The 15862-nt window shown below is 65.7% G+C and overlaps 2 protein-coding genes and 4 non-coding genes across 25 annotated transcripts; all 6 read left to right on the top strand.

Annotated features, from left to right (window-relative positions):
• Positions 1–2647: 2647 nt before the first annotated feature.
• FLT3LG (fms related receptor tyrosine kinase 3 ligand) lies at positions 2648–11443 on the top strand. 18 transcript variants are annotated; one of them, XM_089318931.1, is made up of 7 exons: positions 2648–2736; positions 3026–3092; positions 3296–3406; positions 3537–3665; positions 4536–4679; positions 5113–5251; positions 7132–7693. In XM_089318931.1, the coding sequence occupies exons 2-7, from the start codon at positions 3060–3062 to the stop codon at positions 7623–7625; spliced, it is 1050 nt and encodes a 349-aa protein (XP_089175057.1). In that variant the 5' UTR covers positions 2648–2736; positions 3026–3059; the 3' UTR covers positions 7626–7693. The 18 variants fall into 18 exon arrangements, with proteins under 18 accessions (XP_089175057.1, XP_089175056.1, XP_089175058.1 ...); XM_089318930.1 differs by having other exon boundaries at positions 2664–2736; positions 3026–3113; positions 7132–7698; XM_089318932.1 differs by having other exon boundaries at positions 2735–2852.
• Positions 11444–11515: 72 nt separating this feature from the next.
• RPL13A (ribosomal protein L13a) lies at positions 11516–13901 on the top strand. Of its 3 annotated transcripts, none has more exons than XR_016224612.1 (8): positions 11516–11555; positions 12330–12402; positions 12604–12669; positions 12808–12909; positions 13088–13173; positions 13337–13396; positions 13566–13707; positions 13789–13901. XR_016224612.1 is itself a non-coding variant. In XM_051840694.3 (8 exons), the coding sequence occupies exons 1-8, from the start codon at positions 11541–11543 to the stop codon at positions 13873–13875; spliced, it is 612 nt and encodes a 203-aa protein (XP_051696654.1). In that variant the 5' UTR covers positions 11516–11540; the 3' UTR covers positions 13876–13901. The 3 variants fall into 3 exon arrangements, 2 of the variants coding, with proteins under 2 accessions (XP_051696654.1, XP_051696655.1); XM_051840694.3 differs by having other exon boundaries at positions 13585–13707; XM_051840695.3 differs by having other exon boundaries at positions 11516–11659; positions 13585–13707.
• Positions 12438–12521, top strand: LOC127489364 (small nucleolar RNA Z195/SNORD33/SNORD32 family). Its single transcript, XR_007917314.1, has one exon. It is a non-coding gene; the product is annotated as a small nucleolar RNA Z195/SNORD33/SNORD32 family (small nucleolar RNA).
• LOC127489363 (small nucleolar RNA Z195/SNORD33/SNORD32 family) lies at positions 12943–13026 on the top strand. Its single transcript, XR_007917312.1, has one exon. It is a non-coding gene; the product is annotated as a small nucleolar RNA Z195/SNORD33/SNORD32 family (small nucleolar RNA).
• On the top strand, positions 13206–13272 carry LOC127489365 (small nucleolar RNA SNORD34). Its single transcript, XR_007917315.1, has one exon. It is a non-coding gene; the product is annotated as a small nucleolar RNA SNORD34 (small nucleolar RNA).
• On the top strand, positions 13430–13512 carry LOC127489366 (small nucleolar RNA SNORD35). Its single transcript, XR_007917316.1, has one exon. It is a non-coding gene; the product is annotated as a small nucleolar RNA SNORD35 (small nucleolar RNA).
• Positions 13902–15862: the final 1961 nt, after the last annotated feature.

Genomic DNA, 15862 nt, shown 5'->3' with positions numbered 1-15862 from the left:
TGCGGGAATTGGGGAGGAGTTTCCTGCTCTGTGCCAAATTACCACAAGCCAAGCAGTTTAAAGAGAACAGGGGTCAGCCTTGTGGCACCATGGGTCCAGCCTGGGCTTGCAACGCCCACGGTCCATATCCAAGGCCCGGCCGCCCAGCCTCCGGTCCAGCTCCACGCTTGGGCCCCGGGTGGAGCGCCAGGCTGCTGGCTTCCGCCCCGGCGCCCCATCTGGCAGTGAGCCAGCGGGTGGGGGACCTCGGGCTCTTGGTCTCCCCCTCAGCAGACCTCTGCCGGGTCAGGAGACCACGGTGAAGGCGTGGGCCGGGCGGCGTCCCTGCCCTGGGCCTCGGCGAGCTCCAGGCTTCTGTGGGCCACGGGCACCCCTTGGCTCAGGGCCTGCTCACAGCCAACAGTGGCCTCTCTGGTTCTGCTGCCCCCTCTGCCACTCCCAAAGGCCCTTGCAGTGCCAGCCCCCCGGGGGACATGTGGTCATCTCCCGACTCCGGACCCTTGATCTTATCCCCTTGACCCCGTCCCTCCCCCCATGCGAGGCCACATTGTTACAGGTTCCGGGCATTAGAACGGGGATGGCCTTGGGGCCTTTTCTGCCCACACAGAGTGACAGAAAACAAGAGGACAATCACAAAGTGACCGGGGGTCGTGGCCAGGACAGTAACCCACGCTGAGCCACGAGGGAGGTGGAGAGGGCAGAAAGGAATGGTGGCTGGGCCCTGGGGCACGAGCCAAGGAATGCCTGAGAGGGGGCAAGGCCCTTAAAGGGAGAATTGATTCATCTATTCGAGATGTGGTGCTACAGATGGATGGAGAGGTCTTCCATCCGCTGGGTCACTCCCCAAATGGCCTCAACGGCCGGAGCTGAGCCGATCCGAAGCCAGGACCCAGGAGCTTCTTCCGGGTCTCCCACGCGGGTGCAGGGCCCAAGCACTTGGGCCATCTTCCACTGCGTTCCCGGGCACATTTGCAGGAGCCGGACCAGAGGTGGAGCAGCCGGGACTTGAACTGGTGCCCACCCATAACGGATGCCGGCGCTGTCATGGCCCTTCTGACGTGACTCCTTGACTTTGAACTTCTGGGCCCCAGAATGGTGTTTCTGTTGTTCAAAGGTTTATTTGGGGCCCGGGGTCAGGGCACAGAGCAGGTGCAACAAGCCTGCCCGCAGTTCAGATGCCAGCAAGGCGTGGGGGGCCACCTGCACTGCTGACCGACTGGGCACGGACTTTGGGGCTCCCGGGGCCTGTGTCCACAGCCACGGCTTCGTCTTGAAGGTTACAGACCGGGGCCGGGGGGGCAGGGTCTGGGAGGGCTGCGGACACAGTCATCCACCCATGTCGGATCAGCTCCAGGACTTTCCGTGAATGCCGCAGTCCGCGGGAGCTCGGGTCCCTTGTACAGAAAGGTCGGAGGGTTTGCCCGGACCCGGTGCACGCCCTCTCCCTGTCTCTGATTTGTGACATCCAATACCCCGCAAAGACGTGCCAGTGGTTGTCCCCCTGTACTGTTGAGGGAAGAAGGACGAGAACAGAAGTCCACGCACGTGCAGGACACAAATAATATTAATTTTTTTTTTTACTTAAAGAGTCGTTTATTTGAAAGGCAGAGTTAGAGAGAGAGGGGTCTTCCAGCCACTGGTTCACTTGCCAAGTGACTGCCACAGCCAGAGCTGGGCCAGGCTCGAAAGCCAGGAGCCTGGAGCTCCATCCGGGTCCCCAGCGTGGGTAGCAGGGGGCCTGAGTACTTCCACTGCCGTCCTGGGTGCGTTAGCAGGGAGCTGGTTTGGAAGGGGAGCAGCTGGGGCTTGAACCAGCGCCCGTGTGGGATACTGGTGTTGCAGGCGGTGCCTTAACCTGCTGCACCACAGCGCCGCCCCTTGAATATTTTCAGACCCAGCCGGTTGGATGTGCAAATGCGGAGGGCCCACTGTCCCCCTGCCCTTGTCCCCGCGGGGTGGGAAGCAGCACACCTTCCTAGAGACTAACCGACAGAGGAGCTCCCCCCGAGCGTCCACGGTGAAGCTGGCTCAAAACCCCAGCCCTCCCTCCTCACGCCCGTCTTTTCGGCACGGCCGGTCCCTGCCCTCCTATCAGCTCAGGTGTGGTCCAAGAACAACATTATCTCTATTACACCATAATCAGAAAGGTCAGCACGCTTTTGCACGCTCATTGAACACCTGCCACCACGAGCTTAGCAGCATCAAGATGGATGTGTGCCCACGGCAGCAACCGACAAAAAGATAAAGACACGCAACCCCGGTGGCGGTGTGTAAGAAGGTGATAAGCTCAGAGTAGGTGTGAGCAGCAGTGCCGGGAGGGGCCACCACTTGCAAAGGGGGTGTCAGGAAGGCTTTGCCATGGGTGTTGGGGCAAAGACCCCAGCGAGAGGAGGGGTGAGCCATGTGGGCGTGTGTCCAGAGGCCCTGGGGTGGAGAGGGTGGCTGCCTTGGTCCCAGCTGCTGGGGCTGGAAAATGGAGAGCCGTCAAGGCGAAGGTGAACTGTGCAGGGTGACCTGCTGCGTGCCTTAGCTACAGCTAGGATTAGATAGAGACACCTCCCGGGGTCCGCTCTCCGTGCCGGGCGCGGGCTCCAGATGTCACCACCAGGGGGCGCGCTCCGCCCCTGCCCTATTTCCACCCTGGCTCACCATCTTCCCCCCCAAAATTTCCTTTCGCTTTCGGTCTTTGGCTGTCACCCAGCTTGACCCTCCCACACCCAAGCCGGGGCAAGCCTGGTGCGTGGGGGAACTCGAAGTCCCCGAGGGGCTGGCCCACCTCTGAGACCGAGGGAGCAGGGGACCCCCGGCCGTGGGAGGGTTCCGGGGGCCGGACGTCGGGGTTCCTGGAAAGGGTGATGAGGGGTTTTTCACCGAAACTGGGGCTCACGCAGGAAGCCTAGGGGAGTAGGAGGCGGAAACTCGGCCACATCAAGGGGATGAGGGAGGGGCGGGGCGGGGGGACGGGGCGGGCGAAGAAAGGGCAGGCGGGTGGCTGTCCCAGACTTGCGCTTCTGTCCCTTCCAAGACCCAGCCACAGGCATGAGGGGCCCGCGGCCGAGATGACCGTGCCGGCGCCGGCCTGGAGCCCGACCGTGCGTATACCTGGGCCCAAGGTGGGGGCAAGGGGAACGCAGCAGCCAGGTGCGGCAGGCGGGAGGGCGCAGCCGCGGGGCGCCAGCACCGGCGAGGGCAGGGGCGCGCCCCAGCCGCGTGGGGCGCGCGCCGAGATCCGGGGGGCTGGGAGGGGACGGGCAGGAGGTCAGCGCACGCAGACCTCAGACAACGCCCCCCGCAGTCGCTGCTGCTGCTGCTGCTACTGCTGAGCCCCGGCCTCCGCGGGACCCCCGACTGCTCCTTCGCCCACAGCCCCATCTCCTCCAACTTCGCTGTCACCATCCGCAAGCTGGTGAGCTGCGCACCCGCCCTCTGCAGGCTGGCTGGGTGCTCCCCGGCCGGCCCCGGGTCTCTGCCTCCGCCCCGAGTCGCCCCAGTTCTGTCGCGCTGTGTCCAGCCGGCTCTTGTTCCCTCCCCGCCAGTCTGACTACCTGCTGCAGGACTATCCCGTCACCGTGGCCTCCAACCTGCAGGACGTGAGTCGCCATGGGAGGGGCCTGGGCTGGAGGTGGGAACCTCAGACTCCAGACGCACCACCCTCCAGGGACCAGGCCAGTGGACCAGCCCCGCCCCGCCCTCCTCCCTCAGACCCGGGGGTCCAGCCCCAGCCCTCCTCCCTCAGACCCAGGGGTCCAGCCCAGCCCTCCTCCCTCAGACCCAGGGGTCCAGCCCAGCCCCTCCTCCCTCAGACCCAGGGGTCCAGCCCCAGCCCCTCCTCCCTCAGACCCAGGGGTCCAGCCCCAGCCCCTCCTCCCTCAGACCCTGGCATCCAGCCGCAGCCTCCTCCCTCAGACCCAGGAGTCCAGGTCCCCAACCCCTCCTACCTCAGACCTGGGACCCCAGCCCCAGCCCCTCCTCCTTCAGACCCTGGGGTCCAGCCCCAGCCCCTCCTCCCTCAGACCCAGGAGTCCAGGCCCCCAGCCCCTTCTCCCTCAGACCCGGGAGCCCAGGCCCCCAGCCCCTCCTCCCTCAGACCCAGGGGTCCAGGCCTCCAGCCCCTCCTCCCTCAGACCCAGGGATCCAGCCCAGCCCCTCCTCCTTCAGACCCTGGGGTCCAGCCCCAGCCCCTCCTCCCTCAGACCCTGGGGTCCAGCCCCAGCCTCCTCCCTCAGACCCAGGAGTCCAGGTCCCCAACCCCTCCTACCTCAGACCTGGGAGCCCAGCCCCAGCCCCTCCTCCTTCAGACCCTGGGGTCCAGGCCCCCAGCCCCTTCTCCCTCAGACCCGGGAGCCCAGGCCTCCAGCCCCTCCTCCTTCAGACCCAGGGATCCAGCCCCAGCCCCTCCTCCCTCAGGCCCTGGGGTCCAGCCCCAGCCCCTCCTCCCTCAGGCCCTGGGGTCCAGCCCCAGCCCCTCCTCCCTCAGACCCTGGCATCCAGCCGCAGCCTCCTCCCTCAGACCCTGGCATGTGGTGTGTTCGCAGGAAGAGCTGTGCAGGGCACTCTGGCGCCTGGTGCTGGCCCAGCGCTGGCTGGAGCGGCTCAAGACCGTGGCTGGGCCCCAGATGCAGGGCCTCCTGGAGGCTGTCAACACCGAGGTCTACTTCGTCACCTCGTGCGCCTTCCAGGTCAGCCTGCGTCCCGTCCCGGGAACGAGGGAGGGGTCCCGGAACGAGGGAGGGGTCCCGGGAAGGAGGGAGGGGTCCCGGAACGAGGGAGGGGTCCCGGAACGAGGGAGGGGTCCCGGGAAGGAGGGAGGGGCCCCTGGGCCTCCCCAGGGCTTGGAAGCCAAGCTGGCCCAGGCCGTGCTGGAGTCGCGCCGGCAGGTGGGGCAGAGCGCGGGAGCCCCGGCCCCCCGGCCCCAGGGCTCACTGGCAGAGGGTCAGGGCCTGGCTGGGGGCCCTGGGCACAGGCGCCTCCCAGAGGGCCGTGTGTGTGTGTGTGTGTGTGTGTGTGTGTGTCCCAGGCCTGTGGCTGGGCGGTGCCCGCAGGGAGGGGCTCCGGGCTGATGCGAAGGTGACGATGGTGACGATGGTGACGCCGTCTCCCTCCCGGTCCCAGCCCCTCCCCAGCTGCTTGCGCTTCGTCCGGACCAACATCTCCCACCTCCTGCAGGACGCGTCCGCCCAGCTGCTGGCACTGAAGCCCTGGATCACCCGCCGCAACTTCTCCCGGTGCCTGGAGCTGCAGTGCCAGCCGGGTAAGGGCCCCCAGCCCCCCCCCCGGGCGGAGGGCTCGCCCTGCCCCCTCCGCTGTGGCTTTGGGCAGGTTCGCCGCCCTCTCTGGACCTTGGCCTGCCCGTACTCCTTGCCTGTTTCTCTGAGGTGGCCCCGCTCAGAGAAGGAGACGGCGAGCCAGGGCTTCAGTGTCCTAGGAGTCGTGCTCGCGAAAGAGGATGGAAGCCCACAAGTGGACTCACGTTTATTGTCATCTACACGAAAGGCAGAGCAACAGAGAGACGGGGAGAGACAGAGACGGGGAGACAGAGACAGGGAGAGACAGAGACGGGGAGAGACAGGAAGAGACGGGGAGAGAGACAGAGACGGGGAGACAGAGACAGGGAGAGACAGAGAGACGGGGAGACAGAGACGGGGAGAGACAGAGACGGGGAGAGACAGAGACAGGGAGAGAGAGTCGGAGAGACAGAGACGGGGAGACAGAGACAGGGAGAGAGAGTCGGAGAGACAGAGACGGGGAGAGACAGAGACGGGGAGACAGAGACGGGGAGAGACAGAGATGGGAGACAGAGACGGGGAGACAGGAAGAGACGGGGAGACAGAGACGGGGAGAGACAGAGACGGGGATAGACAGGGAGAGACGGGGAGAGAGACAGAGACGGGGAGAGAGACAGAGACGGGGAGAGACAGAGAGACGGGGAGAGAGACAGAGACGGGGAGAGACACAGAGACGGGGAGAGACAGAGACGGGGAGAGAGACAGAGACGGGGAGAGACAGAGACGGGGAGAGACAGAGACGGGGAGAGACAGGGAGAGAGACAGAGACGGGGAGAGAGACAGAGATGGGGAGAGACAGGAAGAGACGGGGAGAGAGACAGAGACGGGGAGAGAGACAGAGATGGGGAGAGACAGGAAGAGACGGGGAGAGAGACAGAGACGGGGAGACAGAGACGGGGAGACAGAGACAGGGAGAGAGACAGAGATGGAGAGACAGAGACGGGGAGAGAGACAGAGATGGAGAGACAGAGACGGGGAGAGAGACAGGGAGAGAGACAGAGAGGGAGACAGAGACGGGGAGAGACAGGGAGAGAGAGACGGGGAGGGAGACAGAGATGGGGAGAGAGACAGAGATGGGGAGAGACAGGGAGAGACGGGGAGAGAGACAGAGGTGGAGAGACAGAGACAGGGAGAGAGACAGAGAAAGACGGGAGACAGGGAGAGAGAGTCGGAGAGACAGAGACGGGGAGAGAGACAGAGACAGGGAGGGAGAGACAGAGAGAGACGGGAGACAGAGAGACAGACAGGGAGGGAGAGACAGAGAGACAGAGATGGAGAGAGAGAGACGGGAGACAGAGATGGAGAGAGAGACAGGGAGAGGGCGAGAGAGTCAAGAAGAGACAGGGAGAGAGAGACAGAGAGTGAGGGAGAGAGACACACAGGGAGAGACAGAGACGGAGAGAGACAGGGAGGGAGAGAGAGAGACAGGGAGAGACGGGGGGGGGGGGAGATGCCCCATCTGCTGGTTCACTCCCCCACCTGCCTGCAGCAGCGGGGGCCGGGCCAGGCTGAAGCCGGGAGCCGGGAGCTTCTTCTGGGCTTCCCGCCTGGGTGGCAGGGGCCCAGCACTTGCACCGCCGTCTGCCGCCTTCCCGGGCGCGTTGACAGGGAGCTGCACTGGGACGCGGAGGAGCCGGGACGGGGACCAGTGCTCTGCTCCGGGGGTGCAGGCGTCCAGCCCAGTGTTGGCGTAACCTGCCACTCCTCCCCTGCGCTTCTACAGCTGGCCAGTCATTGGAGAGAGATAGCGAGAGAGAGAGAGAGAGAGCGCGTGAGAGAGAGAGAGAGAGGGCCCCCAGCTGCTGGCTCAGTCCCCCCGGATTCCCGCCTGGCTGACTCCATGCAGGTCCAGCCAGGGCTCGGACGCAGGCATCTCAGCCGTGGGGCCGCCGTCCGTCTGTAGGAGTTCACGGGGGTGAACTTCCGGGAGCCATCAGAGGATGCCAGACTGCTTCCTGCGCCGTCTCCCCAGCGCTGGACCTTGCTTCGCAGGAACTGGGCTCTGAAACCCAAACCTGGAAGCTGGCCTTGCTCCAGTCCCGGAGCTGCCCAGCCGCCCGGCGCCGCGCGCAGCTGTGGGTGTCCGTGGGTTCCCCCCATCCATCCCACTGGGGGTTGAGAATATTCAGGAAGAAAGAGAATCCCACGTCTGTACCGAACGAACCTCCTTCCTCGTCAGCAGTCCCTAGACAGTGCAGGGCAGCAACGGCTGACACGCATGTGCGTCACACTGAGGGGGATAAGGCATCTAGATGTGACAGGAGGGAGGCTGGCGTGGTGGTGCAGTGGGGAAAGCCGCCGCCTGCAGTGCCAGCATCCCCACATGGGCGCCAGTTCTAGTCCCGGCTGCTCCACTTCCGATCCAGCTCCCTGCTGTGGTCTGGGGAAAGCAGCAGAAGATGGCCCAAGTCTTTGGGCCCCTGCACCCGCGTAGGAGACCCGGAAGAAGCTCCTGGCTCCTGGCTTTGGATCAGCCCAGCTCCGGCTGCTGCAGCTAATTGGGGAGTGAACCAGCAGATGGAAAATCTCACTCTCTCTCTCTGCCTCTCTGTAACTCAGTCTTTCAGAGAAACAAAACTTTTTAAGAAGATTTGTTTATTGAAAGAGTTACATAAAGAGAGGAATAGACACACACACACACACACACACACGGAAAGAGCTTCCATTCACTGGTTCACTCGCCAAATGGCTGCAGTGGCTGGAGCTGGGCTGATCAGGAGCCAGGAGCTTCTTCCAGGTCTCCCATGCGGGTGCAGGGGCCCAAGGACCTGGGCCATCTTCTACTGCTTTCCCAGGCCACGGCAGAGAGCTGGACTGGAAGTGGAGCAGCCAGGACTCGAACTGGCGCCTATATGGGATGCCGGCCCTGCAGGTAGAGGCTTAGCCCCCTACACCACAGCGCTGGCCCCAGTCAACCAAGTTTTATTAACCCGTATTCTATGTCCACGGCACTGGGGACCCAGCGTGGAACATGCAGACTTGGGGCTAACCTGAGCCAGGAAGGAAACCCCACGCAACCAGACGACGGCGCTCCTGAGGGCACCCGGCCCGGCGCTCAGAGTGAAGTGGGCGATGTTGCGTGATCGAGGCTCCATCCGGGCCTCCCGCGTGAGTGGCAGGGACACAAGCCCTTGGGCCCAAGACGCACATTCGCGAGAAGCTGGATCGGAAGCGGAGGGGCCGGGATCGGAGCGGGCTCTCCGACGGGACGCAGTGTCCCCGCGCCACACGCCTGCTCCCGGGCAGCTGGGAGGTTCCGGCGATGCACAGCACAGATAATGTCCCTCCCCCACACGGAGGGAGGAAGACAGAGCTCTGAGACGCAGCTGTTCAATCGTAAAGGAAAACACGGGTGGTCGTGTGGCCTAGTGGTTAAGCACCCAGTTCCCGGGAGGCGGCCATGCTGGTTCAGGAGCTGGGTCCCTGCCACCCACCGGGGGCACCTGGACTGAATCCGGGCTCTCAGCTCAGGCCCTGGCCACTGTGCCCATCAGGGACTGAACCAGCGCATGGGACTCACTCTCTCTGCCTTTCAAATACATTTTTAAAATAAAATTCATCTTGGAGCTGGCACTGTGGCACAGCGGGGTAGGCCATGGCCTGCAGTCCGGCATCCCATATGGGTGCCGGTTCAAGTCCCGGCTGCTCCACCTCTGACCCAGCTCTCTGCTGTGGCCTGGGAGAGCATAGAAGATGGCCCAGGTCCTTGTGCCCCTGCACCCGCGTGGGAGACCCGGAAGAAGCTCCTGGCTCCTGGCTTGTGCCTGGCCTAACCCCAGCCATCGCAGCCATTTAGGGAGCGAGCCAGTGGATGGAAGACCTCTCTTTCTGTAACTCTGCCTGCCAAATAAACCTGTACGATAAACACATACAATTAGACAAAGCTTTCCTGTCTGCCAGGTTCTCTCTGTCCCTGTTTAATTCACGAGGGAAGATGAACGGGCTCCCCGCTTTGCAGATGGGGAAATCAAGGCAGCAGTGCCAGGCAGGCCCCTCCTCCCCTCCGGAGCCCACCCTGCTCCTCGGTCACGCGGCCTCCTCTCTCCTCAGAACCCTCCACGCCCCTGCCCCTGAGGAGTCCCGGGGCCCTGGGGGCTACGGTGCTGCCGGCCCCTGCGCCGCACCTGCTGCTGGTCTTGCTGCTGCTGCCCTCGGCCCTCCTGCTGCTGGTCGCTGCCTGGTGCCTGCGCCGGCGAGGGACGCCCTGCCCCGGGGAGCGGGTGAGCCGGCGCGGGCCCAGACGGACGAGGGGTGGCCCAGGCCCTGCCTGTCCCCAGGGGCCCCCAGGAGGTGTTGCTTGTGGGTCCTGGGAGGCCTGGCTGAGGGCGGCGGGGTCTGCCTAGGGGTCCTGGGAGGCCTGGCTGAGGGCGGCGGGGTCTGCCTAGGGGTCCTGGGAGGCCTGGCTGAGGGCGGCGGGGTCTGGCACGTGTGGTGGAGTAGGGGAGCGAATTGGGAGGGGCAGGGTGGGCGTCTGGCCGGCCTGGAGGTGTAACGGGCACAGGGGGCCCTGGGCCTGGCTCAGTGTCGGGTGCAGCAGCGAGGCCGGGGGACAGGCGCTGAGCTGGGGGGCCCCGGGGTGTGATGGCATCGCAGGCCTCCGCAGGGGGAGGCCGGGCGGGAGGCAGCCGGGGCTTTGCACGAACGGCCTCTGGCCCCTCAGCAAGGCGCTGCCATGGCTGCCCTGCCTTTCAGGGCGCAGAGGCCACTCGGGCTCCAGGGGCCACCCGGCTGCCCGGGGCGCTGGGACTTGGCCCCCTCCAGGCCCTGCCCTCTGCTTCCCGGTTTCCTCTAACGCACCAAAGGCTCTGCGAATAGCCCCCCTGCCCCCCGCCGGGAGTGAGGGGGCCCAGCCGGGCCCTGAGAGCCCTGCTGCCCCTGGGGAACTGACCGCAGCCCACATGCAACTCAGCTAAACCAGTTAATTTTAATAATGTGTGATTACAGCAGTGTAGCTGTCACTTCAACATGCAACCACTTTTATTTTTAAAAAAGATTACTTGAAAGGCTGACAGAGAGAAGACACAGATTTATTTTTTAAAAGATTTATTGAAAAAAAAAAAGGGGGTGCCGGTGCCGCGGCTCACTAGGCTAATCCTCTGCTTGCGGCGCTGGCACCCCGGGTTCTAGTCCCGGTCGGGGCGCCGGATTCTGTCCCGGTTGCCCCTCTTCCAGGCCAGCTCTCTGCTGTGGCCCGGGAGTGCAGTGGAGGATGGCCCAAGTGCTTGGGCCCTGCACCCCATGGGAGACCAGGAGAAGCACCTGGCTCCTGGCTCCTGCCATCAGATCAGCGCTGTGCGCCGGCCGTGGTGGCCATTTTGGGGTGAAGCAACGGAAGGAAGACCTTTCTCTCTGTCTCTCACTGTCTGTAACTCCAGACCACAGCAGAGCTGGACCGGAAGTGGAGCAGCCGAGATTCGAACCGGCGCCCACCTGGGATGCCAGCGCTTCAGGTGGCAGCTTTACCCACTACGCCACAGCGCCGGCCATGGGATATTTAATCTAACTTAATTTTTAAAAATTACAACTTATTTCGGGAAAAGTAACACATCGAGCCCCCCCCCTTCCCGCCACGCGCAGCGCCCTGGGCCCGGCCCTCCCGCGGCGCGCGCGGCGGACAGACAGACGGACACGCCGTCCCCGTTCCACAGGCCAGGACGCTGAGGAGCCGCGGGGCCGAGGACGCGCGGCCGGGACCGGAGGCGGAGCCCCTCGCGCTGCCCTCGGGACGGAGGCCGCGCCCGGCGCCCGCGGGAGGCTGCGCCTGAGCCCCGGGCCGCGGGGCGCCCGCCCACGGAGCGCGGGGCTCTAAGCCTGCAGGGAGCGCCGGGGTCCCACAGCGCGGGCCTGGCGGGCGGGCCGCCCCCTGCGGGCACCGCGTGCCGCTTGAAGGCCTGGGCAGAGGAGGACGGGCGGAGGAGCCAGGGCGCCGGCGCGTCCCCTCACAAACAGGGCGGACGGAGCCCCTCAAAAACATGGCTGCCACACTGGGCCGCCCCACCCCGCAGAGGCGCCTCCACGCCCCACGTGACCTCCAGCCCCTCACAGCAGCGGACGACCGGAGCGACGCCCGGATTGGACAGCCAGAAAACGACCCGCCTTCCACTGAGGCATCTCTACGCACGCGCGTAACACTGTAGCCAATAAAAAGACAGAAAGCAGTTACGTAGCCCGTGTTGCGTCACTTCCTCCGCCCCTGTACGGAGGGATAAGAAACCCTGCAGCGAGGCTTCCTTCTTTCCCAGGCAGCTGCCGAAGATGGCGGAGGGGCAGGTGCGGGCTCCTAGCGGGCCGGGGCGGCGTGGGGCTGGGGGGGGATCCAGAACGGAGCGGAGGTGGAGCTGCTACCCACTCTCCCGTGTGCTGTGAGACTTAAGGTCAATAATAGGACGAAATGGGGAAAGGGGGCCTGGCGCGAGAGTCGAGGGCTGGTCACGGCGGCGTCGTTACGGGGCCGGGCTGTATGGGGCCCGAGCGTGGCCCCGGCGATGGCTCACGGACGCGTGTGGCGGGGCGGCGAGCTGAGGCTGAGCCGAGGGGGAGGTTTTTGGGCCTCGCGCAGGAGCGCCAGTCTGGGTCCTCGCGGCTCCCGGTCGGGAGGGTCCTGGTGTTCGGGGCCCGCAGGAAGGAACCTCCGGGTGTTGGTGATTTGGGGGGCGGTGGATACCCTGAAAGCGAGGCTCTGGGGTGGAGGGCGGTCATCCGGGCCCTCGAGGTTTGGCCGAGGCCACTGGCTGAGCAGCGCCAGGGGCCAGGCTCCTGGCGGGAGGTCAGGCTGGGGGTGACCACGTTCGGTGCATCCCAGCCATCGCCTGCGCCCGATTCCTCGGACAGCTCGGCTCAACCCCATCCTATGAGGTCCCCCCATTTGATTCTGCAAATGGACGGGCGAGCAGTGGGCGGGGTTCGAACCCCAGCTCCGAACGCCGCAGCGCCCAGCGTGGGCCTGGGGGATGGGGCCGGCTGCTCGTAGACGGAAGCCAGCCCCTGCCTGCGGACGTGCGGTGGGGGCGCCTCGTCCCTCTGAGCCCTCCTTTGTGTCCACAGGTCCTGGTGCTGGACGGCCGCGGCCACCTCTTGGGCCGCCTGGCGGCCATCGTGGCCAAGCAGGTGCTGCTGGGTAAGTGCGTGCCCGCAGCGCTCGCGGGGCGGCCCGAGGTCCGTGATGAGCAGCAGTCACCATCTTTCGTTTGAGTCTCGCGACCGTGAGATCAACCCCATGCACCGCTCTGAGACCTGCAGGGCGCCGGCGTGCCCGCTCCCGCCCCGCGCCCGGGACGCAGGCGGCGCGGCCCCCAGTGCCACGTGTTCTCTCCCCCAGGCCGCAAGGTGGTGGTGGTGCGCTGCGAGGGCATCAACATTTCCGGCAACTTCTACAGGAACAAGCGTGCGTGGGCCGGCCGGGGCCGGGGGCGGCCGGGGCGCGGGGGCGTGGGCCGGCCGGGGGCGCGGGGGCGGCCGGGGCGTGGGCCGGGCGGGCCGGGACGCGGGGCGGCCGGGGCCTCACGCTCTCCCCCGCCCGCAGTGAAGTACCTGGCCTTCCTCCGCAAGCGGATGAACACCAACCCGTCCCGGGGCCCCTACCACTTCCGCGCGCCCAGCCGCATCTTCTGGCGGACCGTGCGAGGTGAGCGGGGGCCCGTCGGGGCGGGGGGCGGCGCCGGCCCGTGATGAGCACTTATCCACGCGTGTTCGAGTCTCGCGACCGTGAGATGACTCCACATGCACTACCATCTGAGGCCCCGCAGCCCCCCCTGCAGGGGGCGCCCTCGCGGCCCCGCTGAGCCCAGCCCCGTGCTCCGCAGGCATGCTGCCGCATAAGACCAAGCGGGGCCAGGCCGCGCTCGACCGGCTCAAGGTGTTCGACGGGATCCCGCCGCCCTACGACAAGGTGAGCGGCCCCGCGCCCCGCAGGCCCCGCCGCGGCGTCCGTGATGTCCACTACCTACATTGTTTGAGCCCCGTGAAACCAGCACCGGCTGAGACGCCTGCGCGCCGCCCCGCGGGCCCCGGGCCCCCGCTCCGCGTCCCTGAGCCCCCGTCTCTCCCGACAGAAAAAGCGGATGGTGGTGCCCGCGGCGCTGAAGGTGGTGCGGCTGAAGCCCACGCGGAAGGTGAGCGCGGGGCGGGCGGGGAGCGGGCGCGCTGGCAGATGATGTCGTTTCTCACGATGGTCTGCGGAGGCCGCGGGCGCTGCCGACAACGCCGATGGCTCAGCTGATGCCAGCAGGGGCGCGGGCGGGCGGGCGTGGCCGTGGGAGACAGGACCTGCTGTCCCTACAGCTCGGCCTCTCGCCCTCAGTTTGCCTACCTGGGGCGCCTGGCCCATGAGGTGGGCTGGAAGTACCAGGCCGTGACGGCCACGCTGGAGGAGAAGAGGAAGGAGAAGGCTAAGATCCACTACCGGAAGAAGAAGCAGCTCATGGTGAGGGCCTGGGAGGGGGTGGGCCTCCGTCCCCGGGGCAGGGGGCCCCCGCAGCGGCCCTGACCACCCGTCACCCCGCAGAGGCTCCGGAAGCAGGCCGAGAAGAACGTGGAGAAGAAGATCAGCAAGTTCACGGACGTCCTCAAGACCCACGGGCTCCTGGTCTGAGCACAATAAAGACTTTGTTCCTCACAGCCTGGCTGCCCTTCCTCCATCGCCTCCTGGGCACGCGAGGGCGTAGTGGCCGCTGCAGGGCGCAGCTCTAGGGGCTGGCCCCAGCTGAGGGGCGCCACCCTGGACAGGAGTGGGTCTGGCTGGCCCATACTCTGCAGCTGTTAGAATGGGAGCAGAGGCTTGGGCCCCTGTACAAGGTGCAGACCAGGAAGGGGGCAGCCGCGGGGCACACCACAGCCCTCGCAACTTCCTGCGTTGTGATCAGAAGCAAATAAATTATTTTTGAACAAACGTGGTGTCTGCTATGTGTCGCTGTGGAGACGGCCCTTGCTTGGCGAGGCAGCCAAGTCTGTGCACGGCGCTCACCGGCAGCCGCGCCGCCCTTCTCCATCAAACTCGGCTCCAGGGCCATTCTAACCCAGCTGCAAAGTATCGCCGGCGCCGGCTGCTCCAGGCCAGGGCCGCTTCCTGTGGGAGTGGGGACCTAGGCGTTTTGCAAGTGGTAATGGGGCCTGGAACAAAGGGTGTCACAGCCTCTGTTCTGCCCCAGTGCGCCTGGGGAGTTGGGGGGCGGGGCTCCGGGCCCTGTGGTACCCTGGCTTCCCTAGAGGCTGGGAACAGCGAGGTAGGAGTCACAAGTCTGTACTTCATGGGAGAATTTTGGGGCCCTGCCGAGAGCACCAGGGCCCGACCTTCCCGTCAGTGGTGTGTAACTGGGCTATGTAACACTGGACCTCAATAATCCAGAAAGTCAGATGGGGAGGCGGATTTTACCAGGTGTAGCTAGTTTTGAAAGACGCATCCCGATACAAAGAACAAGATCAATTGGCCAACAGTGATACCAAGGGGTCTTAACCAGTAAGCACGAGGGACTCCCCCAGCCGCCCAGGCCAGCGCGGAGTTGACCGTGGAGGGCCGCCCTGGTCTCCGCTGGCCAACCCAGCGGCGTGGAGGAGGCCGGGAGCGGCCCCACTAATGACGATAACCAGGCCACTGGGCTTTGTTCCTGCACCCAGTGCTCAGCCGCAGGTCAAGAAGTCCTCTGGAGTGAGCACACGGGAGGAGGCCGGTGTTGCAGCTCCCTGCGCCTCCAGACGGCCCGCCCCCCGGAGTCAGGCACTTTCTCCCCTCACCATCAAAGTCACACCGAACAGCGTCCCAAACACCGGAGAGGAAGGCACGCACCCCATCCCGACTCCCGGCCCCGCAGGTGCAGGCCCGCGGCCCGCGCCCGGTCACTCAGGTTCACACTCAGAACCGGAAGTGCGGTCAAGACTCGCTGTCGGACCTGGACTCCCAGCCCACGTGGGCCTGCCTCGGGGCGGTGGCTGACGGCCGGGTGCTCGGGCTCCGACCACCGCCTGGGGGACTTCGGCCAGGAGCGTCCACCCCGCTTGGGCAGCGGACCGGTGGACGGGCCCAGCTCTCTCTCAAAATCCTCCAAAATGAAACGGCCGGCGGCCCGCAGGCTCCGGCTCCCCTCCCCCGCCGGCTCACGTTAGCCGGCACCCGCAGTGGTCGGGGCGCCCACTGCCTCCAGGTGGGCGTCTGCGATGTGACCCCCCAGCCAACACGGCCGTCAGCCCCACGGGGCAGTTCCGGTTTGAATCTGACTACAGCTTAGGAACCCAGGACCTGAGAAGCCAGAGGCAGGTTTCGAGCGCCAGCAGCCCCGTGCCGGACCGCGGAGCGCCCAGGACGGCAGCGCGGACCAACCGCTAAGTCCCCCCTAAGCAAAACGGGGACGCACGAGGAGCTTCCATTCAACTCTCGGAAGCTCGTGGGAACCCCGCCCCTCTCAAAGATGGCAGCGCTACAGCCACACAGGGGCCTCCTGCCTGGGGGTCGCCCACCCAGCAAAAAAATGGCGGCCGCCAGCTCCGCCAGGGAGCTCCCAGGGGCAGAACCATGAGGACCCGAATCCCACGTGAAGCTGCATCCCTCCAGCAACATGGCGGCCTCCTTCTGACTCTCGCGATAC

Source organism: Oryctolagus cuniculus, chromosome 18 (genome assembly GCF_051225735.1).
Source record: "Oryctolagus cuniculus isolate XC-2025 breed Fujian yellow rabbit chromosome 18, ASM5122573v1, whole genome shotgun sequence".
Classification (NCBI taxonomy): domain Eukaryota; kingdom Metazoa; phylum Chordata; class Mammalia; order Lagomorpha; family Leporidae; genus Oryctolagus; species Oryctolagus cuniculus.
The sequence above is the reverse complement of the archived record's forward strand: the minus strand, read 5'-3'. Positions and strand labels throughout refer to the sequence as shown.